General features: G+C 35.1%; 1 protein-coding gene and 1 long non-coding RNA gene across 9 annotated transcripts in view; one reads left to right on the forward strand and one right to left on the reverse strand.

Moving 5' to 3' along the window:
- The window catches only part of zgc:66433, an 89,090-nt gene that overhangs the window by 26,242 nt on the left and 38,007 nt on the right, over nucleotides 1-24,841 (forward strand). For 5 of the 7 annotated variants that reach the window (XM_068213156.2, XM_068213158.2, NM_001423521.1 and 2 more), the window contains 1 exon segment: nucleotides 13,422-13,501. In XM_068213156.2, coding sequence (XP_068069257.2) covers nucleotides 13,422-13,501 — 80 coding nt within the window. 7 annotated transcript variants of the gene reach the window in all.
- Nucleotides 600-4,965, reverse strand: LOC141377508 (uncharacterized). Of its 2 annotated transcripts, none has more exons than XR_012389724.1 (7): nucleotides 4,377-4,697; nucleotides 4,043-4,098; nucleotides 3,586-3,645; nucleotides 3,297-3,482; nucleotides 2,505-2,619; nucleotides 1,788-1,893; nucleotides 600-821 (listed from the first exon to the last, which is right to left on the reverse strand). It is a non-coding gene; the product is annotated as an uncharacterized lncRNA (long non-coding RNA). The 2 variants fall into 2 exon arrangements; XR_012389725.1 differs by having other exon boundaries at nucleotides 601-821; nucleotides 3,297-3,479; nucleotides 4,377-4,965.

The raw sequence follows: 24,841 nt of genomic DNA on the forward strand, positions 1-24,841 counted from the left end.
GATGGAATATTTAGTAGGGGGCAGGGCTTTCTTTTTGTCCATCATTCTCTTATATACTTGCAGTAAAAGGAGCATGCTTTAATACTATTGTTGCTGAAGCCGTCAAATTGACGGTAACAGAGAAGGACTGCCACTCCAAACATGGAAGCAAATGGTCAAACTTTGATTGAAGTTTACACTGTAAACGATTTCTTGTTAAATTAACAGTAAGTTACTGGCAACAATTATCCGGTAGCTGCTGTATTTCATAAAACAGTAACATTACTGTAATACTAATTACATTAGTATTAGATTTACTGTAAAATGTAATACATCATTTTACTGTTTTCTTTTTTTACTGTAACACCAATTACAGTAGTGATACACATACTGCAAAACTGAAAACAGTATTTTACTGTACATTTTTACCATGCAGAACTACGGTATTTTAACGTTACTTTCATTATTACTGTATAGTATTTTACAGTTATTAAATGTTATTTTATTGTATTTAATAGTGCTACTTTATAATGAGCAATGAGCAAAAAAATTTCAAAAATTGCACAAATATTATTTTAACTGTTCAAGAAATACAAGAAAAATTAAGAAACTGAAACTTTAACTTCACAATAAAAGTTTATTGTGTAAACCCTACTGAAACAGTAGCAATTATTCAATAACACAGCAACAGAACACTAATGAACAATTGATAATTAAAACCATTCAACAATTAATGTATCAAAAAGCATTAAAATTTAAAAAACAGGTGAAAATACTGCTACAAGACAGGAAATGATGAGGAAAAGGGACAGTGAAAAAGGGCAGCAGCACTTCTGATGATCCTGCAAAAATGACAAGCAAAATCAATCACTGGAGTAAAAACTAATCATGCCTCAAATTATTTCATTCATTCAAAAACCAAACACCGCACTAGTGTTTTATATATATAAACACTGTTTTTTTTTTTAATCATTTTTGTTGGCAAAATAGTTTGTTGTCAATTTACAATTACACTAACGTTAATGGGGAAAAGATCCGTCAAGTCAAAACTAGTCATTAATTAGTCTTAACTATAAACTATAAACTAGTCTTCACATAATGTCTGACTCTGTATAGCTTGAATATCTAATTCCATGATCACACTACTAGTGCTTCCACCGATTTAAGAGGGGTGAACACAGTTCATTCTGACCTTAAGAGGCTACATATTTAAAATAAATAAATAAAATAATCTAATTTAACGTGACTAATGTTAATCAAGTACTTTTAAGCTTTTAACGTGTGAAAATTCACTTCTAACTTACAGACAAGATTGCGTTAATACATGAAAGCCGTAGGTGATATTTTTAAAATAATGCTAATGATGAGTTGCTGACATTTGGTTCGTATAAAACTAAGTGATCACTAAGCATTCATTTTTGGCAAAATCTGCCGAGAGGCGCAGCGACACGACAAAATGTGTTAAAGTTGAGCAAAGAACTGTAGAGTAGTCAAGCGATCTACTTCATGAAATGTTTGTGGTAATATTTTGCGGTCAATTCGTATTACTGTATTTCAATATGCAGTGATGGCATGTCAGTGAGACAAATAAATCTTTAATAGAGTCATTTTGTTCAATTTTTTTTTTTTTTTTTTTACGAACACCTCTCCAGTGACATTTCCTCAAATTAAATCATCATGACGTTACTGTGCACAGCATCAATTTAAATACCAAATTTTTTAAAACAGTCACTGCTGATTACAAACTAACATTAAAGATAGGCTTACAGAATCCTGTATGCATGATAATATGAAGATTTATTACTCACTGATGTCGAAGCACTTCGTCAGAGATGTAGACAGGACAGAATATGTGCCATCAAATGAGCTCTTGTGCAGTCTTTGTTGGACATCAAGGTAGTATGTTCACCCACACTGTAAAAAAAAAAAATCTAAATAATCAAAAAAAAAACAATAATTTTATTTATTAAATACTTGCTTACCCATATATAGATGTAAAAGTAACCAAAATAAATAATTTATTAAAATGTGAGGGATACTAAGCATATTTGGTCTACAGAGAGAAGTAAACGTTTACTTTAAGCATTGATCCTAATGAATCTATTTCTGAACTACATCCCACCTCGCCTCTGAAACAGCATTTTTGAGCATTTAGATCAGGGGTGTTCAACCCTGTTCCTGGAGATCTACCTTTCCGCAGAGCTCACCTGCAACCTTGATCAAGAACACCTGTCTTTATTTACCAAGTGCTCCTTCAGATACTATTTAGTTGGTTAGTTGATGTTTGATCAGGGTTGGAGCTAAACTCTGCAGAAAGGTCGATCTCCAGCAACAGGGTTGAGCACCCCTGTTTAAGACAATGAAAAATAAGACATCTAGATGATATTTTATATTCAATAATTTGTTGTGAAATTTAAATGGCTTCTATTCAGTATATACATAAAATAAAATTAGAATAAGAATAAAAAAATAATACACTATGCCAAATAAAATACTTCAGATCTAAATAAAGCAGGTGTTTTTACCTAAAGGTTCCTTTCCTCCAGGTAGTTTAGCTGCAGATCGCTCCACATCTATGCTTTATTTGGTTCTTGACTTAAGAGTAACTGGTGTCACATTCCAGGTCCATCACAATCTGAGCTAAAAAGACAATATGGCAAAAGACAAGACACATATAAATAAGTCTCAGAATAAAATATTTAAAAGGATATTTTACTATTCTGCCACCATTACTCCATGTGTTTTTAACCAGTTAGAATTTCTGTTGAACACTAAAGCAGATATTTTGAAGAATGTTAGAAACCTGTAACTATTGACATCCATATTTTAACCAAATTTCTTTAAAAAAATATACGAGTTTGATGTTTAATGGAACAAAAAAAAATCTAACTATTTTGAAACAAGTGGAGGATGCCAAAGATGCTATTATTTTCATTTTTGGGTGAACTGTCCCTTCAACTTATGACATAAAAAAACCAATATTGAACCAAGCTTACAGTTTCCAGGCTGTTTGAAAAAAACAAACACGGCCAGTAAAATTGCTAATAAACACAAAGACTAGTTATAGTAAAAAATCTGTGTCTAATATTTACTCAGCATTTGATAGCCAAATAGCCTAGCCATGGTTGTTTTATTAATTAATTCATTTTCTTTTCGGCTTAGTCCCTTTATTTATCTGGGGTCACCACAGCGGAATGAACCGCCAACTTATAAAGCATTTGTTTTATGCAGCAGATAACCTTCTAGCCCCAACCTATCTCTGGGAAACATCCACACACACTCATTCACACTCATATACTACGGACAGTTTAACTTACCCAATTCACCTGCAACGCATGTCTTTGGACTGTGGGGGAAACCGGAGCACCTGGAGGAAACCCACGCGAACGCAGGGAGAACATGCAAACTCCACACAGAAACGCCAACTGACCCAGCCGAGGCTCGAACCAGCGACCTTCTTGCTGTGAGGCGACAGCACTACCTACTGTGCCACTGCGTCGCTACTGGAAGAAGAAAAAGAGGTTGTACATAAAACTCCTCACAACAAATCAGTGAACAAATTGACATTTCAAAATCTAATCAAAATGAGGAAGACATGAACATTACCTTGAACAATCAAGAGAGGAGAGATTGGTAGCATCAGCTTTTCAACATCAATTGCTGTAGCTGCAAAAAAGAAATATAGAGTAAAGATAAGAGTAAAATAAGACTTAAAATTTAATAATCTAAATCTATGGTACAACCATACCAATCTGTATGCGGTTAAAATAAATTTGTATACAAATCATTCCCTACACCTGAACACCAAAAATAAAATGTACAATTAATGATACACTAACGTTATACAATAAGCTCATTAACCAGTGAGAAATAGACAATTAATATGAATTATGTTAATATTAACATTAACTTAAAAGACATGAACTGAATTTTATTATCGGCTCAATTTAATAAAACAGTTTAGACTTGTTTCATTGTGAGTTTAGTTCAAATAACTTACAGTTAACAAATCTAACCATAATGATAACTTAGTCATAATGACCACATGAAGACCAGAGCTTACCTTAACGTTAAACGTTTAACTTTTCATGGTGACTTTGCCTTCATCTCAGTGTTGTGCTGAAATAGAAAATGCAGTTAATGTTACACTGAGTAAAAGTTATGTTTTTGTTCAGGTAACGTTACTATGGTCAAAAACTCACTCAATATAAACTCACTGTACGTTATCTAATACCTCGCAAACACTACAAACACGGTCTGGCGTCGAATAACGTGACATAAGAACCTAACTTACAACTAAAGTAACTTGGTTAATTATTTTAAATTACACACACACTACACAGAAATATACACAAAACAAAACTTTAACGGACAGAATTTGACTTTTAAACACTTACCGAGGATGAATTCACTGGAGGAAAAGGCGACAGGTGGATTTCAAATTAGGATAGCCGTTTGCCTGGTGAATGTCGAATCGACGCTGTTCGGTTCAATAAATCGGCTCCTTAGAACAGTAAAGAGTCGAATCCGCCTAAAACCGATTCCTTTTCGTATATTATTGTAAGACACAACAATGAATCATTACTATATCCTTATACTACTCGGCCACACACATTTATACACATATTGCTGAATGTGCTAGTGAACACGTGTGATAAAATAATTCTCGAGCAAACAGTTCAATCCGATTCGGTGTCGTTTGAGTCCTGAACCGAACCAGTGCAAACGTGATATTGATTAAATAGTAATATTGTTTTTTTTTACTTTACCAGCGAAAATATTACATATATCTGACTTTAACAATAAGAATAAGGTTCGCTTGAAGTGTTTTGAGAATTAATATTTTTTTTCTCCCAGAATTCATTTTACACCAACAAGCAAATAGTAATGGCGGAAGAGAATCCAGATCATGTCATAAATATTGCGTTTAATATGTCACGAAATGAAGTTTTAACAGTTTTTCATGCGAGAATGTAGTTCTTCCAAACTCAAATCTGTGGTTTGTTTATAGATATAATGACTTCTTTTAAGTGTGCTTTGCCGATAGGGGAGATTCTGACCTCCAGGGGTTGACGGCGCTTTATCACTCATGTATCCGGCAAACCTCATGCTTTAATCGGCTTAGACATTATTGAGACATGCCCCTGTCTTCGATGGCTCTATAATGAATGTGTTATAAAATAAAGTTTTAACAGTTTTTCATGCGATAATGTTGTTGTTTTAAACTCAAGCCTGTACCTTATTTATAAAGATGATGCATATTTTAAAATGTTGTTTTGAAAATGCGGAGATATGTGACCTCTACGGTGGCCAATGGGCGCCCAATATTTATGAATCCGTCTAAAGCAGGTTGGTCACTCTGACATTTAAGCTGACTTTGAAATCATTTTGTGTGTTTAACAGTCTTTAGTTACGTGAATCAATTATTTTTGTTTCAATTTACGTTTTGGTTTAGCACAAAGTTATGTTTATTTAATATTATTTAATATTTCCATGTTACCTTATAAAATGAAGGTGCAGTGCACCCAAAAATGGAAAACCAAGGGACGGTTTAATGCACTGAACAGTCTGAAGAAACTGGTTAGGTTATTAACTTCACAAAATAATTTGTCAAAAATAAATAAACATAATAATCATAATATATATAGTGTGTGTGGAGTTGTTCTTGGTCATTTGCAGTACTGTATTTAGATACACAGTAACTGATTTTTCCCCAAAATTCATTGTAAAATCTACAGTAGCATACTGTTAACCATGTTCACAGTATAGAAAAGTTGAAAATACATTATTATACTGTGAAAACAACAATATATACAGTAACACACTGTGCACAGCTTATACAGTAAGAAACTGTTGAGAAATGCAGTATAATACTGTGAAAACAACAGAAATCGTTTACAGTGTACCTTAACAAACATGTTTTCTTCAGTGGATTGACTTGAACAGATTAATTATTCACCTAAATAATAATAATTTGCACTAGCAAAATATTTAAAAATTTTATTTCACATGGATTGTAAGCATGAAGTCTCATTGTAGCTTTCAGTTAGAATTATATTTACTGTACAGTTGAAGGCAAACTTGTAACATTTTGATTCTTTTTTAAATATTTCTCAAGTGCAGTTTAACGGAGAGAATTTATTAAAAACATGGCCTGTTGCTTAAATTTAACATAAATCAACCTTGAAATGAATAGTATTACATCATAACACACAGTCATATAGAGCATATTAAGTGTTTTTCTTGCTGAAAAACATGAACCCACATGAACCTGGTTATAAGGTTACTCTTACATGAAGTGGATGGTGTGATGAGTTGAATACAGGAAGTGGAACAGGAGAGGGTGGGAGTGATGACAGAATGCCAGATGTGTTGGGTTACCTTGGTGTATGGATAAATGGGAGGATAGGTTTAAACAGCTTACACCACTTAGGGATGGGCAATATCTTACTGTTTTCAATATACCAATATAAATTCTCCTCACAATATTTAGCCTTCTTGTTTTACAGTTTTGTATAAACCTGTTACCAAGCAGGTTTACTGACATACTACAAATTTACTTCATAACTTCATCAGTTGAATGTTTAAAATTAGGGCTGCACAATATATCATATATCAGCATCGATATCACAATGTGTGCATCCCCAATAATCACATCACATCGCATAGATATGCAATGATGAGTTGGGATTATATTTGAGCAAGAGTCACAGTTCAGAACACAAGATTTCTGGAATTATTGCAGAGTTTCACCATAATGGAGAGAAATTGTTTCAATTGCATGTTTTTAAGGCCTGAGAGAGATTTAAGTAATCAGGCACAAGACATTTTACGAATTGGAAGTTTAATAAAGAATAACTGTTTTCAATTATTTATACAAACATTTTAGCGTAATTTTAACATTTACAATACCTAACCCAATCCCTAAGCTACCATATTATTAAAAAAAACAAATTAGGAGTTTATTGAAGCAACAGTCAAAGTTAATGGTTGTCCAATAGCGGGGAGTGAGTCTTAAAATAAAGGGTGACTATACAATTCTTTCCAGGTAGTGCTAATCAATCATTCACATTCAATCATTCAAATTAAATATTGCAATATCAGATTTTTCCAATATCGTACAGCCCTGTTTGAAACTCCTTCAATTTGTATCCTAGAAGGGATTTTTTTACCACAGATTTTTTTTTTTTATAGTACTATATATACATTGATAAAGGCTCGGTCAATTAGCTTTGAAATATAAATAAACTTTATTCTTATATAAAATACCCAGGATGACTTGCCTTGAAGAACACTAATTAACAATATATTGCTACAGTCCATTTTTTAATTGTCTTTAAGTTCGATCAGTTTTTTTCCTCAGGTGATTGTTGTCTACATTTCTGTAATGCATGTGTAATGTAATGCATGTGTGTGACCTCTGGCCTCAAGTATGAACGAAAAAGATATTACATTACTGTATATATGTGCTCTCAACAGTCTATTTTTAATGTAATTTAAACATGGAGGAGGATGTTTTGTGTAGTGGATACGTATGAATTTTCATCATTGCTTTTTGTTGCAAGACCAGTAAATTTTGATATATAAGTCTATGTGTATATTGAGTCTTGTTCACGAGTGAGGGAAGGATGGAAAGTGAGATTGACAGGCAGTATGGTGCAGTGGCAGCAGTAATGCAGTGTCTATGTACTGTACCAGTTCATTGTGGTAAAGAAGGAGCTGAGCCGAAAGGCAAAGCTCTCGATTTACCTGTCAATCTACATTCCTACTCTTTCCTATGGTCATGAGCTTTGGGTCATAACCTAAAAGACAAGATCTTGAATACAAGCGGCCGAAATGAGTTTCCTTCGCAGTGTGGCAGGGTGCACCCTTATAGATAGGGTGAGGATCTCCGTCACCCGGGAGGAGCTCGGAGTTGAGCCGCTGCTCCTCCACATTAAGAAATGTCTATTTTACTTATACCAATCTATGTAACATGTTTGTACAGACAAAAAACTAAAATAGTGATTTTAAATGATTTTGAAATTGAATCTGCAAACGGCATTAGCCATTTTTAATGCAAAGTTAGGAATTATCCATTAAAGTTTATTTGTTTATCTTAACGTAGTTTTGTTATTTTTATGTCATCCAATACCATATTGTGCATAACAAAATATGTATGGACTGGAGCTACTCTAATCAACAGGAAAGTAAAGCACTTAAGCAATCATATATCTTGCACTTATTAAACTGAGATAATCCTTGTTGAACTGATGCATGTCGAACCAGGCTACAAATTGCCTCCGCATCCTGTTTCTCCAGCCTGAAGCTTCAGCCGTCAATCGCTGATACTGTTTGAAAGTTTCCTCCTTGAGAGCTGGAGTCGTTCCAGAGGAGAGTCTGATCCAGGATTAGGCTGTAGTCGCTCATCAGGATGAATGCTGAGGTCTCGGCTGGTCTGGAGTCTGTTTTGGGCTGCTAGTATCAGCAAGTCTGCTGCCTCAGATACGGTGGATCCACTGGAGTGACTCGGCTCCAATGTTGTAATCTAAATGAGTCAGCAATGGCTTATCACTAACGCCTCCTGTTTGTCCTTGGGTGTTACGAACTCTGTGCCATGGGTGTAGACACTCTTATGATGGACTCTGTAAACAAAGCAAGAAATACCAACATGTTGAGTGTAAAGAAAAACATGCTGCATCCCAACAAACTTGCAAAGGAAAAAAGGTTTGAATGGATAGATGTGTATTGATTTTTGGCGTAAAATGTTGGTGATCAAAATAACTCTGAACAATTATTTAAATTAATCATTTGAATCATGAGTCATTTAAGCATAATATTTATAAACATGTTCATAATAAAAATCAAACTTTGAAATGACAGTGTATTAGTAAGTTATTCCAAAATAACAGAAGTCTTTTCACCATTTATACAGCATCATCGCTGTTGGAAGGAAACATTATGGGCTCTATTTTAACGATCCACGTCCAAAGTATAAAGCACATGGCGCAAAAGCATTAAGGGCATGTCAGAATCCACTTTTGCTATTTCAAGGATGGAAAAAAACACTCTGCGCCCTGACGCATTGTCTAACAGGGTTGTGCTTATTCTTTTAATGAGTTAAGGCTGATTTACACTTCTGCATCAAACGCCGGCGTATGCTACCGCGTTGACGCATAGCCCTTCGCCGTGGCCGTCGGCGTCACTGACGTGCACCTCTCAAAAAATGTAACTACACGTCGCAACAACGCGTAGCGCAAGCTCTGTGTTTGGTCGGCTTGGTATCGCTGATGAGTCTGGGCTGGACCGAGAGCCACGCGAATGGCGCGAACCCATGGAGCGATTGTTTACAAGTGTGGAGTCCCGTGAAGAAGCTCCGGATGGAAAGTTTTGTTTTGTGTCTACCTCATAGTTAAAGTTGTTGCACGTCCGCCGGTTCCTGCCTCAAAATTAGTGAGTTTGAGACACTTGTACATCCAGGAAGTGTTCAGGAAAAGCAAAACAGCAACGAAGAAACTCGACACAGAGACACTTTCACTTACAAGTCTGCCATGTATAGCAAATGCGCCATGACATGCGCAGGTGTTGTAGTGGTGTTCCATTTTTTGGGGTACATTTTTAAACCCTTTCCCGTCCCATTCTGTTGGGAAAGGGGTAGGGATAAAAAAATTGATTTGGGATTGGGCCTTAGTCTTGTGACCAATTCAGTTATAATGGTGGATGACATACAGCTGTTGTTTTGGATGCATTTCATTTGGGCAGCATTGTTTAAGATTAATATCAGTTCTTGTACATACATGCTACAGATTGCTTTTTTAAAGGACACGAAATGTTTACTTAGAGCTTTTGTTTTGTCACGCCTCTATTCTCACTCGCTTCTACCTTGCTTTAAATTCACTTTTGGTCCTGTCAAAAAGCATGGTGCTTTTTTTTTTATATTGTTTTAAGGTTTCAAAGAGCTGGAAAGTAAATAAACGGCAGGCAGAAGGATGCTCAAAGCATCTTATGTCTTATTCCATGCTCAGGGCCGGGACGAAAGCGTTTTTTAGTCAATTTATTGTGAATGGCCAACTTTTGGGAAATGATTGATAATGTTGTGGACATGGAGCAATTTTTAGACAAAAACGCTGTTCTCAATTTTATCTGATTGGTGCAGGCATGGCAAATTATTATTATATGTTTTGGATTTTATTTGAGTTTGAGAATTGTTTTGTAAGATTCAATGAAGGAAACTTTTATGATGTTTATAAAATGTTTAAACATAGGGGGAATAAAGAGGTCCTTCTATAGTAATAGTTTAGCTGTAGAATTGTCACTTTCAAAGTCAATAGCTTTCTATTGGTCAGTGTGATAGATTAGCGTGACCAACACCAGGGTAAACCTTTTTGAGGTGTCGGAGCCAGCTCCAGATGTGCTGGTCAGCTCCAAAAGGGTGAGACTTGAACTCTAAGTGAGCTATACGGTACAAACTTTTTAGAGTTTTCCCTTTAATTAAATGTCTTTTACTGAGTCCAACTTATTGTTATGTACTAAATTTCTACACCTACCCCAACTCTAATCTCAACCACACAGTAACCTATTGTGTTTTATTAACGTCTAATACACCAACCCTTAACCTAGGCTACTTGTGGTGTAATTCCTCCAACCTGGAGGTCTCCAGGCTGCAGTAATACCTACTTTTTGCCTATATTCAACATCCCTAAGGTCCAATTGAACCATTTCTGAGACTTTTATTTCTGTATGTTGATGTATTTCCAATTGAAATAGAATTTTGAGTTGGGGGCAGGCTTTTTTCTCATCATCCTCTCATAGCAAAATAACTATAAGTGGGGCGTGGTTAATAATATTGCAGCTGAAGTTGTCTAACTGGCGGCAACAAAGAAGGGCCACCACTACAAGCATGGAAGCAAATAGTTTTTAACAGAACACACTTTTTTTTCAGTGGATTAACTTGCAAGGATTAATTGTTTACCAAATGAATAACAATGTGCGCTAGCAAAAAAAACATTGTAAATATTGATTTCACATGAACTTTACATGTCCATATTAGAGTGTGGGGCGAGCAGAACTGGAGGGGGTTCATTTGATGAAAATTAGGTTTTGTATGTGTAACAGGACAGCTAGTGTGGAGCTGTGTGAGTAAATTTCACAATCCTGGCCTCAAGGGGCACACTGACTAGCAGCTTTCTCTGGATGCCATGCTCTTTAGGGATCTTGTTAGTGCACATGCTTCCCATGCCAGAAACACTGGCTTGATTTTTTTTTTCCTCAGAGTAGGATGAATACAACAATGTCATTTTAGTCTTCAACTGCATGACAGTGAATAAACAACAGAATTGCCTGTTTTTGGTGACTGTTAGGGCAACACGGTGGTTCAGGGGTTAGCACTGTCACCTCACAGCAGTAAGGTTGCTGCTTTGAGTCCCAGCAGTGCCAGTAGGCATTTCTGTGTGGAGTTTGCATGTTCTCCTCATGTTCGCGTGAGTTTCCTTCAGGTGCTATGGTTTCCCGCACAATTTAAAAACATGCACTATAGGTGAATTTGGTAAAGTTTATAAGTGTGTGTGTGAATGACTGTGTATGGGTGTTTTCCACTACTAGGTTGCGGCTGGAAGGACATCCTATGGAGACAGAAAAGACGAAAAAAACATGATGTACACATGCGTAGCCAAATTCATCTGCTGTGTAAAACATATGCTGGATTAGTAGTGGGTTTATTCCACTGAAGCGACACTTAATATTTAAGGGACTAAGGCGAAGGAAAATGAATGAATGAATGAATGGTTTAGATTTGTTCTTCCACCTTGGCTCTCATACATGGCACAATCAACAAATCATTTAAAGATGCACCTTAATATTTTAGATTTTTATAATTTAATTGTTCAAGAATCACATGAAAAAGTGTACCATAGTGTTTTACCACAGTATTGTCATTATACTGTATATATTACGGTATTAGAAAACTTTGTTAATGAATGCTAAAGCATACTGTAGTTTTAACTAGAAAAGTGACAAACTTTTAAATACTGTAATACACTTTAGATGTTACTATAGTAAACAGTGGTTTATTGTAGTATTATATATAGTTAACATTAGTACACTATTTGGTCATTTGTTTATATTATATTTGTTTATACACTATTTGTTTATAGTTATTGTATTCCTACAGAAACTTTAGAATTTCTACAACGGATGAATTCAGGTACTTTACCATAGTATAGTTCAAAAACGCAATAGTGTTATTTGGTGTTTACAATCAAATTACTAAAGTGCTTGGGCGAAAAATCCTATTTGCAGCAAAAGTGCACTCACTTTATTAGGTACACCTTACTTGTACCGGGTTGGACCCCATTTTGCCTTCAGAACTGCCTTAATTCTTCGTGCAAAAGATTCAACAAGGTACTGGAAATATTTATCAGAGCAGTTGGTCCATATTGACATGATAGCATCACACAGTTTATGCAAATTTGGCAGCTGCCCATCTATGATGCAAATCTTCCATTCCATCCAAAAAGGTGCCCTATTGGGTTGAGATCTGGTGACTGTGGAGGCCATTTGAGTACAGCAAATTCATTGTCATGTTCAAGAAACTAGTCTGAGATTATTTGCGCTTTATGACATGACGCGTTATCCTGCTGGAAGTAACCATCAGAAAATGGGTACACTATGGCATAAAAGGATGAACATTTGCTCCCACAGAACTGCCGCTTACTGAATGTTTTCTCTATTTTTTTTTTTTTTGGACCATTCTCTGTACACCCTAGAAATGGTTGTACGTGAAAATCCCAGTAGATCAGCAGTTTCTAAATACTCAGACCAGCCCATCTGGCACTAACAATCATGCCACATTCACAGTCACTTAAATCACCTTTCTGCGCCATTCTGATGCGCGGTTTGAACTGCAGCAGATGATTTTGACCATGTCTACATGCCAAAATGCATTGAGTTGCTGCCATGTGATTGACTGATTCGAAATTTGCGTTATCGAGCAGTTGAACAGTGTACCTGATAAAGTGGCCGGTCAGTGTATATGATAAATCCATTTATGCATGAAACTGAATCAGCAATAACTTTAAACAATGTATATAAGGAGTTCTTCTGCTTTTATGAGTATGTAATTTACCTTTAAAATAATATTTCGTTTTTGAGTCAAAGTATATTAAATGTTTGTTTAGTTTTTTGTTTTGTTTTTCAGGTCAAATCACATCTAAAGCCTAAATTGTTTTCTAATGGCCGTACAAGAATAAATCTCCCCCTAAACATTTTTATGGTATCAACAGTTTACCAATTTGTTAGGGTAATCTAAACAAAATGAGCTCATTTCATTAACATCCCTAAATATGACATACATATGAGTGTAACTACTAGCATAAATATTGTAAATCATTTTCTACTGTAATTCTTTAAGTTTCTGAGATGTGCTTTTTTCAGTATGTACAAACCTCTTTTTTCTTCTTCAACAGTGATTGTGACATCATGGCCTCAGGATCTCCAGATGTCACAGCCGCAAATGAACCATCAGAAGCCACAGAAGAGTGTTCAGGTAATTCCTAAATCCGTGTTTTAGCATCTGTAAGAACCACAAAAAAACATCCATTTCACTCTGCCATACATTTTTCACCAAATATAGATCACTCATGACACATTAGCTCACTATGAAGAGATATAAGATGGTAGTTCTCACTGACAGGAAGTCGTGTAGCACGCAGACAAAGCCAACATTTGTTTCTCCCATGCAAGCATGCTTTCCTCTGTCCGACATTTGACCTTTCTCTCCAGTTTAATGTGGGAAGAGGAAGCCTGGACTGCTAGTCAGATCCTGAAGCGCAGACAGCGGACTAGCGTGGGCATGTGGATTAGCCATTTCCTAGCAAAACAGGGTGCTTGCAGGGCGATGATAATCTGCTCTATCGGATTGTAGAGTCTCTGTAAGTCCATTAAATTAGAGACAGGTTAAGGTGTGTTTGCCAGGTGTTAATCTTCTATGTATTTATTTCAGGATGCTGTTAATTAAACACCTTAATTACATTCATGACAGTTAGCTTCAGTGCTGGGTGCAGTTAGTTACTGTAATTACTGTAATTCAATTCAATTACTTTTCCACTGAACAAGTAATGTAACCCGAGATTACTTTTCCTTTTTAGGCCATTCAATTACTGTTACTTATAGTCAGTGGTATGAAGTAACAAATTACAAATACTCAAACTACTGTAATTGAGTGTTTTTTCCCAGGAATTGTAATTTACTAAGTTTAAAAATGTGTGCTTTTACTTTTCCTTAAGTACATTTTAGTGCAGTATCTGTACTTTTACTTCACTACCTCAAGACATGGGACTTTATAATTGCAGCAAACTGTTTAGAAGTTTAGAAATCTTTACACGCATTGACCCAGAGACTGTTTAGAGGCATCTTTACTGTTTGATGACCGAAATGGCCTTAAAAAACCAGCAGGCATAAGACATCAACATGACGTCAGACTGCCGTTGTACCCCAACATCATGGGGATGTTGCATTTTGTTTGGAAATGAAAATCAGGTTGACGCCAGAGCCCAACGTCAGGCCGACTTCAATGTCCTACATCCAACCTAAAATCAACATCTAATGATGTCTTGACATTGTGGATGTTACCGCTATGACTTCTATCAGATGTTGGATTTTTGTTGCCATACCTGATTAATAAATGTCAGTATTTGATTTGATTTCAATATAACTTTGGTTTAAGATTTTGGCTCGATGTTGGATTTTGGTCACTTTCTATCAACCTAAAATCAACCAAATATCAATGTCATTTGACGTTGTTATTGGACATCAAAATAATGTTGTCCTTAGAGGCTGGCTAGACATTGAATTTTGGTTTACCTGACGTCATGACCTAAATCTAACCTAATATTAATGTCTTATGATGCTGTGTGCCTGCTGGACAATAACTAAATGCACTACAGAAGGTTACATTTACACACATCCACAAACTACATGTAAATACATCAGCTTTTTACAGTGTAGTACTCACTACTCACTACTCTTGAGTACTTTTGAAGTACCTACTTTTTACTCATACTTTGAGTAATATTTACAACAGATACTTTTACTCGCACTACATTTTTAGGCAAGTCATGGTACTTTTACTTGAGTATGATTTTCCAGTACTCTTTCCACCATTGCTTATAATGTACTTGCCCAAAATACAGTAAATAAAAGTTCAACAGTTTTGTATAAATCAGTTCAGAGAAGCAGATTAATTATGTGTTTTTTGTTATACTAATTTAGGTAAATCTGTTTTTAGAAAAAGAAGGTTTGTTTTATGCAAACAATTGCACATGCTGAAGAAACATTGACTAATGAAATATTGACAGTATATGATATGTATGAAACATAGTGTCATATATGGAGTCAGATATTATTTTTATAACGCTAAAATACCACGTTTTAATCAAATTTAAAGAATTAAGAGTTTGATTTCTGTTGTCTATGCATTGAGATTTATATGATTTTAAGTATTGAGTAAAGTAATTAAGAGTTTTTTGAGTAAGCAAGTTGCTTTTCAGACATAGTAATTAGAAAATTTTAATTGTGTAATTATTAATTATTTACTTTTTTAAAGTAACTTAACCAACCGTAGTTAGCTTACATCTGAATAAAAAAAATCTACAAAATAATAAAAAATTATGTCTACAAAAATCATTCAAAAAGCCTTCTTTATTGTTTGAGTAGTTTATTTTGGCTAATGCAACAAAAAAATAGGCTAAATATGACTCAAGTCTTTTGAAACCTTTAATAGGCTAATTTATTAATCCATTTATTATTTAATTGCTCGTCCTTTTAATATACTTTATTACTCTTTTTTTTTTAGATTTTTATTAATCCAAAATACATGAATATTTTATACTGTGGTCTCAAAATCGTAAAACTGATAACCTCTTCTGCTGTTTGTACTATTACTTAAGAAGCACATACTGTACATATCAGCCAATTATCAGTATCAACCAAAAAAAGTAGTTTGAAATCAGACCGTGATCATGACTCAATTTAGAATTCAATTAGTATTTCTATAAATTAAAACAGCATCAAAAAATCTTATTTTAATTTTTAGAATTCAGTCTTCATTCAATAAAATAATGTTAATTTGACTGCTGTGTTTCCTGTTATAACTGAGATTAAGACAAAATACCCATCAGATCATTTATTATAGCCTCCAGAATCTGCCCATTTTGGTGTCTTGAGTACAGTGTAGCTGTTTCTGTAGCCTATCGCTTTAAATGTACATAAGCTGGTTCTCCCCACCCACAGTTCCCACGTGCGTGTTTGCTTCATCATGCGTTAAAGTTAGATAAACAGCAGTCAGTGATTGAGACAGACTCGGATAAGGTTGAAATACAGCTCATTAGTCAAAAATGCCAGGTATATTTTATGTGTTTGTGGTGGGACCGTTCTGAAATGATGAGTCTCACACAAATGCCCTTAGCAGTACACACACACATATTAGCATTTACTGATACCATGCGGCCGTGGTGATTGTAACAGTTTAGAATTATATATCCATTTTACTCTCTTTACTACAAACATGCTCTGTTTTAAATGAATCAGGCTTATAAACATCACAGAGAGTTGGAACAGATAATTTAATCCCAGTTTCTTTGCAAAAAATGTTCTGTGGACATGTGTATACATATTATTATAGAAACATGACACCTGCCAATCAATTCGGTGGGCTGGGAAAATCGCACTCCTACATCTTGTTGTTTTGGGCTTCAAAATCACTGTAATTTGGGTCATATTTTAACATGAGGAAATAAAAAAAAAGAGACTTGTTGGGTTTATATCACTCCAATAAGACAGTGGAGTGTACACACAGTCCTGTCCAAACAGCTTACAAAAGTTGATTTTCTTAATAGGTGCCCTTTAAAGAGTTTTATAATTGTTGATCCAAAGAGGGTAGATTTTTAACTGCTGACTCCAAATGGGTTAACCAAAAAAGCTCATTTAGATTACTGCACTCAGTAAAAATAATATGTAAGCAACATTATTAAACCTTGCTTTTATTTGATTGCACTTTACATGCGAGTATGAGTTTTTTTTATTTATTATTAAACACATACATTAAGTTTGTAAGATCATGTTCAGTAAGATCATGTAATTTCAATTTTCCAGCACTTGAAGGCTGTTTGCTCATTCCACAGTCACTCTTAGATCTTAGAACATAGAAAAACAATCACGTCTCTGCTATGGAGGAGGGGCTTGAATGGAAAATATGAGTCATGGAAGTAAAAGGTTTGTATAGTTCATTTAAAAGATTCATTCTGAAATACGAAGAACAGATGTAGTTCAGATCCCGATGAAATTATTTGTAATGTATTAAGGTAATTGTCTATACTAATTAGATTTTTTATTTATGTAGTTATTTCACCAAACGTAAAAACTGTGATGTGATGTACTAGCACAAGCATTGTGTTGTAATGGTCATCCCTGAAATAAAATCAAGGCATAAACAATGCAAAGCTTTTTCCTGAGCCACTTTGCGTTTAATGTGGCCACATTTAAACAAACTGAGGCTCTGTTCTTAGAAGCGATATTTAGCCTCCCATACTGTGTAATCAAATAACCGAGCATTGAGTGCTTTATAAGAGACAGTGAGATCTCTTTCTGTGTGTGTTGTTTACTGGCTTTAGACAGGCCGCAGCTGGAGACTGTAGGCTTTGCCAGTAGAGCAACATCATGTGACTCTCCTCAAGTCGAGAGAAGACCAGTACACAAAGCCTTGAGTCATCATCCAGAGCCCTCAAAGACTGTGTGGGGATCAGTAAATTCAGGCTTCATATCATGTTTTATTATTTAAAAAGTCTTTATGAGACTTCCTAGAAAAGCATTTTAAAATCAATAAAATATATATATATATATATATATATATATATATATATATATATATATATATATATATATATATATATATATATATATATATATATATATATATATATATAAAAAACAGTGAAACAGTGTTCTATTTGTTGCTGACTTGTGAACTTATATTATCTTAAATGTTCTGAAGAACGTTTGATTCCAGAGAATTAGCAATTTCAACTAGTGGACCATGTCTTCATGCTAATGACCAGTGTTGTACTAGTTACTGAAAAATAGTAACTTGTTACAGTTACTTCATTAAAAAAGTAACTCTGTAAGAGCCAGTTATGCATTATTCATTTGTGATAATAATTTATTTAAAAAGGTTAAAACATGATAAAAATTTATATTGAAATATAATAAGAATTCATTGTGATTGTATTATCTAAAATGCATAGTTTAATAATTGAAACAGTTTAAGAACATTTACTTTGGTGTTTTGTCTTCCGACATGTAATACGTCATGAGGGTATTAGTTCATACGTTTAAGTCAGATTGCAGTTATGTTTGCAGGATGTTTAAAGCGACACAGCTTTTTGACCCAGCTACAGTATATTGAGTCTATTATAACTTTGTATATTTGTTTGCATTTTTTCAGTAAACCCTTTTTAAAAGAAGATTCGATCTTACTCACGTTTTTTCAAATACTGGTTGTTGAAATAGAAGCTGCAAAAGGTGCTACATAAGGATGTGCACGAAAGTTGCGCCACTACAAACTCATTACTGTTAAAAGTCATTTATGAGTTACTTTTCCAAAGAATTTTTTTTATTAATGCCCTTACAGTGCATCCGGAAAGTATTCATAGTGCTTCACTTTTTCCACATTTTTTTATGTTGCAGCCTTATTCCAGAATGGATTAAATTTATTTATTTCCTTAAATTTCTGCACACAATACCCCAAAATGACAATGTAAAAAAAAGTTTTTTAAATTGTGGAAAATTTATTAAAAATAAAAAATCTCAAAAGTCACATGCACATAAGTATTCACAGCCTTTGCCTTAAAGCTCTAAATCCGGGCTATTTAATTGGCGACCCATGGGCCAAACCCGGCCCCCAAGGCAATTTGTTCCGACCCTATAGTTATGCTATAGTTATGAAGTGACGTGTGTCTGTTCAATACAGCATGAGCTGCTGTTAAGGGCTGCGCAGAGAGAGTCACCTTACATTAAGCGAGTGGCGAGAGCAGCCAAAAACATTTTATATGTTTGTAGTAAAGGCCTTTTGTACTATGCACTGATATGGTTAATAGGGATGCATTGATTAGCTGATTTCTCTATTAACCCCATTTTTATTCACTCAATGTTTCTCAACGCCACAGTTCTGTTGCGCAGAAAAAAGCTGCTGCAACTAAAAGCCAAAACATTTGCCAAAACGCACATACATTGGATTAACTATAGCAGCAAGCCTTTCACATATTGGGTCTTTTCCACATGCAAGTACATTATTTTCAATAGAGACGTGCGCATATTGGAAGCGGTGCGCGCCCGGCTCGCAAGCAGACCGATGCATTCGCGCTCTGCAGGCGCAGCACACAGTAGAAATCAGGCAGTATTCCTGATTTCCCAGAAATCACTGTTATTCCACACGTGAGTCCAGGGGCCTCATGTATCAACGCTGCGTACGCACAAAAACTTTGCGTACGCCAGGTTTCACGCTCAGAATCGCTCACGTTTGGATTTACTAACAATGAACTGAACGTGGGAATGTGCGCAGCTTCACGGCAGCTTTCTGGCAGGCGTACGCACATTTTTTGTGCGTGTCTGTTTTGTTTCCATTGGCGACTCCTAGAGGCAGTTGTGTTAAATTCCTCTCTACAAAGTGTCTGAGCCTTGCAATGGCAGCTGTATGAGACGGGTTCAGCAGGTATATAAGGTTTCCATACCATACATTTGACCAGCTAAACATTAAAGCACAATTTGCAACAGTCGCCTGTTTTCCCAATGTAATCTGAGCGATCTACCGCACGCACATTGCTATAAAGACACTATCTGAAGATGAATTTGCATGCGTGAATCAGAAACATTTCCATTCAATAAATGTGCAAATAAAATATGATGCTTATTCATATGAACTTATTGATGATTCCTACTTGTCTGTCTCGTGATAAATAGTTGGCAAAATCTGATATGTAGCGGGGGAAAAAACAAGAAAGAGTTCATCAGACGCTGGATTCGAGCCGAGTTCATGCTCGAACGTGTCAATTCATGATCACATGCGTCTAACGAGTAGCGCCACTGAAACTGTTGAGCGTCCTGCAACATTTTACAGATATAAACCATACTATTTCTTTTTTTTTTATGCACTCAGTGCGATGTTCAGACCCAACTGTGTTGACTGCATCAGCTAAACTCTCCCACTCTATTTTTTTCTTTTGTTGTTAATTCCGGAGAACAAACTTGCAAATAACACCGCTTTTCTCCGGTCTACCTCCGAAAGCAGCACCTCCAATTCACATTCTGTTCAAAGTTTCTCTTTTTGCTTGCTTTTGACATTGCTTTTTCGTTGGGTTTTGCCATTAGCATAGTCATTAGCATATTCATACGGGGGAGGAGGCAGGGAGGGGTTTTGTGCTCGTGCATGTTGCGCTCAGTTTCACGTTCATTCAGGTGTACAAAAGAATATGCGTGAGATTCGGCGTACGCAGTGTTTCATACATCTGAATTTTTTTTCTGCGTACGCAATGTTGTAGTAAGATTTCCACGCAAGTCTTCGTACATGAGGCCCCAGCTGAGCTCTCACAGAGAGAAAATGAAAACAAAACTTAACTGCAGCAAACTATATAAGCAACACTTCACGCTTGTTTTGCCAATACAACGTGGTGTCGTTTAAACACTGTGACTTTAATGAATATTATTTATCTATTTATTTGCACAATAGAGCACGCTGATAGGTTTGAACCAAGCCTTACTCATGCATTAATGCAGCACACTTTGAGATGTAATAAGACACACTCTGGCACAGACGTCCAGTGTGCACGCTGGAATACACGCTATTATCTCATGGCCGTGACGCAGCTCCAAAAATTCGTTTCAAACTGGAAGTACGAATTTGCTTGAAAAAACGCAAAAACAACCAATTTACACTTTTTAGTGAAATATAGGTGTCCTAATAGTGTTTTTAGCAGTGTGAAACACATATACGACTGGCAACAGCTCAAAAAATGTGTTTTGGTGTTTCGTGACCCTTCAACAAGAAATTTGCTGTTGTTTACCTAAATATTATAAGTCCTGCAAACATGTTTTAATTTGTTTGTAAACCATACAAACAAAAAGAGCCAAAGGAAGTTAAAACAAATAGAGAATCAAAGGAACATAAAACAAAGCATCACAAAGACAACTTTAAATACTTAAAATTACTCAACAGTTAATTTTGACTTAATTCATACATTGAAAATGCTTTCTTCAAAAAATTAGTGAACGTGCATTAAAATGTATCACAGTTCTTTTTAATATCTTGATTTTTCACATAGTGTGTGTGTTGAAGGAGTCAAAGTAAACCACAATGTTAATAGAGTCTTTTGAACATGCGGTTGTACTGAATAGCTTTGGTTAAATGTTTAACCAATGTTACACTGTAACATGAGACCATTTTCTAATACTTTTGCATCTTTTTATTGCATCTGCTTTTTATTTTGTCAGTTTGATACTGCATTGTTTAACACTATTATGAGGATGAGTTACTATTTCTTTTTTGTGGTCTTAAAAAGAAAGAGGGGCCTAAAGCACTGGGTGGTTAAATAATGACTCAACTTTCAGTTTTTGGGTCATCAATTTAAAATGAATTTGGGATGTTTAAAGGAGCCAAATGAGTGTTGGCTATTTTTTTTTTTTTATCCCCCCCTGAACCATTAGACAAGGCGTCACTGTGATCGTGTTTGTTCTCAGTAGAAAAAAAGAGTCTACCAGTAAAGGTCATCATCCTACTATTGTTCTCACAGCTGTACTGTTTTAAGAGCTCTGGCTTTCTCAGCAGAATGAGACTGACCTTTCAATGTTTGTTTTGGCTTTTTGAAACATTTCTGGGTCTTAACCTTTGGGATTCATTTCAAAAATAATTTGTGACAAAATGTTATTTGTTAAAACTAGCAGAAATAACCAATTTACCTGTATTGATGCATAAAAAATAGACACCTAATTTGTGGCTGTTCTATGGGCTACTATACATAAACCAGCTGCCATATTGAAATTGCCAGACCTGGTTAGTGAAGGTAACTATAGCTGCTTTTCCACTATCGTGCCAAACCGTTCTAAGAACACTTCGGTACGGTTACGGTTGTTTCTCCACTGAGCCTGGAACGGCGCGGCACGATTACAAACCGTTCTCCGCCCGGAATTCTCGGCACGGTTAGACAACTGTGCTGACAGATTCTGTGTGTTGATGTCGCGACTCGGTTGCTAAGCTACAGTACCACAGCTGGCTCAGCAGAAGCGCGCTAGTCATCAGACATCCTCAATAAACTACAGTACATTTAATATAAAATAATGATCCAGGTCTAAATGATACAATTTGAAAAGGGTTTTAAAACCATAGAGCAGTCTCTGGCAGAGAAGTGAATAACTCATCACATTCTTACGAAGATATTTTATTCATTAAAGTTATTATTTTATTGACTTGAATACAGACCTACTTCGCCTGCCTGAATGTGAGTTTTTGCACGCAGCGCTGTAATTCACAGCACAAAACTCGCTCTGATCCGGGAGAGACATGCAAGCGACTTGCGCTGCTGACTTTTTTTTCCTGCTGCACATCGAATAAAGCGAATAAAGTCACGCTTTGCATCGTCGATGTCCAAATTACACAACAACATCACTATATCCATGGAACACGAACTTGCAGACTCTTTTAACAACGAGGAAATAATTGCACTTTTTAATTCAAAGCCAGGACAGCTTGTTAATACCGGCAAGACCACCTGAGAGACGGCGTGTTGTAATGTCGGCCGTCCAAAAGACTTTGCTTGAAAGCTTTACGGAGCGGCACTGTAACTGTCCAAGGTACTGTTGTATGATTTATATTATAGCATATAAATGCACTAATAAACAAGTCAAACGAATGAATAAATTAAATAAATATGGATTCTTAAATGTCAGTATTGCTTTTACTCAAAAAATATCAATACGTTTTGACAAATGTTTTATAAAAATAAAATGAGCAATTTTCATCATATCAGCTATAGGCAATTATATGATTCAGTTATGCATAAGTTATATGACATTTATGAGGCATATAACATGTTTCTGTGTTTTTGTTTTTTTGTTCTTGGTGATCTTTAATATAGCCACGCAAATATTTTCTAAAACGTCTAGCAATAATTTGCCTACAGCTTGTTAGTTAATTATGAACACAAAAATAATTATAATATTAAAAATAAAATGATCAAAATAAAAAGATAATAAAGCAGCATTTTGCTAAATATAATAGTGCTTTATATGCTTTAAATCCTGCGATATATGTGTTGTTTCATATTCGTTTTTTTCACTTGCTGCATTCGTTATTTAATGTTTGAATAGTAAAACAAATAACAGCCATGGCTTAATTGGTTTCATTTTACCATCAAAATGTAGTATATTTTATATCATTATTAACTATTGATATAAAAACGCAGTGTAATTTAATTAATTGTTAAAAATGTAATAATTTATGTGCTGTGTTTTTATTAGTGAAAGTGCCCGCTCACCTTTGACAAGGCCTGTCCAAAATTATATTTCTGCCACTATAATGCAAATGCACTATTATTGTCTTATCATTGTTTATTTTTCTGTTATGTTCAGAGATTTTAAATATTATTTATTTCCCCTCAAATTATTTTCAATCATCACGTTACATTTTGGTAATTTTCCCTCCAAATAAAATTTAGCCAGAGCTGCGCAACATATAAATAAGTAAGGGTGCACATGTACCTATATTAAGCACCCCTTTTTGATAGAGCGGCATAACAGTGTTTAGTCATGGTTGCTTTTGCTTTTATGAAAAAAAATAAATAAATAAATAGTTTCGGCTCTTATTTAACTTTAATTGAACAAAGGGAGTCGTTTACATTGCGTTACCAAAGCAACTACTGATGCGTTTTGTGTAATGTTTTAAAGATCTTTGTCGCAGCACGACAGTGGAAAATGAAACCGTATTTGTGCTGTCTGGCCCGGTTTGGCACGAAATGGAACAGTTCTGTTTAAAGAACAATTCAGCACGATAGTGGAAAAGCGGCTTATGTGTCTGCACACTAAGAAGCTGCACTGTATATTGTAGTAGATATTAGCAGCTTGTTTAGATTAATTGTTATAATTCTATACATCGCAAATTTCAAAATGAACATTAATTAAAGCTATAACAAAGATTGTTGAATCCGACCCTTGATATATGTGACCCTTAAAACCATATGCTGCCAAATTTTCCCAGCTTTTTTAGGGAAAATTAATTCATATGATAATTTCAATGACAAGAACAACGCCTGAAAACATTTCAATGGGTGTTGATGTTCCTCTACTGTAAAACCAACAGTCAACTTTATCAAATGAAATGAGTCTAGTTAACTCAAAATGCAAAAAAGTTAATCAAGTTAATTCTACTCATTTGAAAAGAGTTTTGAGCTCATTGTTGAAGGTAATGATTTAATTAAAAACCTTATTACTTCAGCTTAATTGAAGTAAGTTCACAGTACTTATATAGATTAGTTTTTTACCCATATGGTTTTTAGTATTTGGTTTTAGTTGCCTTAACCTATTGGGTTTTACTGTTTTTAATTAGTTTGAGTTCTCTTCATTAATTGGGATGTGCTAAAATTGCTTCCTTTACTCAATTGGATAAAGTTCATTTTACTCAATAGGATTCGTTTTTTAACTTAAATGGTTTGTTGCAATTGGTTTCCTCAAACGGTTTTACAGTGTATGAATGTAGACTATAAACTATCTAGCTGTGGGCAGTTTTTACCGGAAATAGTAAACCATTCGGGAACCTTTGGCATACTCTTTTCAACATACTACAATT

The sequence above is a fragment of the Danio rerio genome, chromosome 14, assembly GCF_049306965.1.
Source record: "Danio rerio strain Tuebingen ecotype United States chromosome 14, GRCz12tu, whole genome shotgun sequence".
Taxonomy (NCBI): domain Eukaryota; kingdom Metazoa; phylum Chordata; class Actinopteri; order Cypriniformes; family Danionidae; genus Danio; species Danio rerio.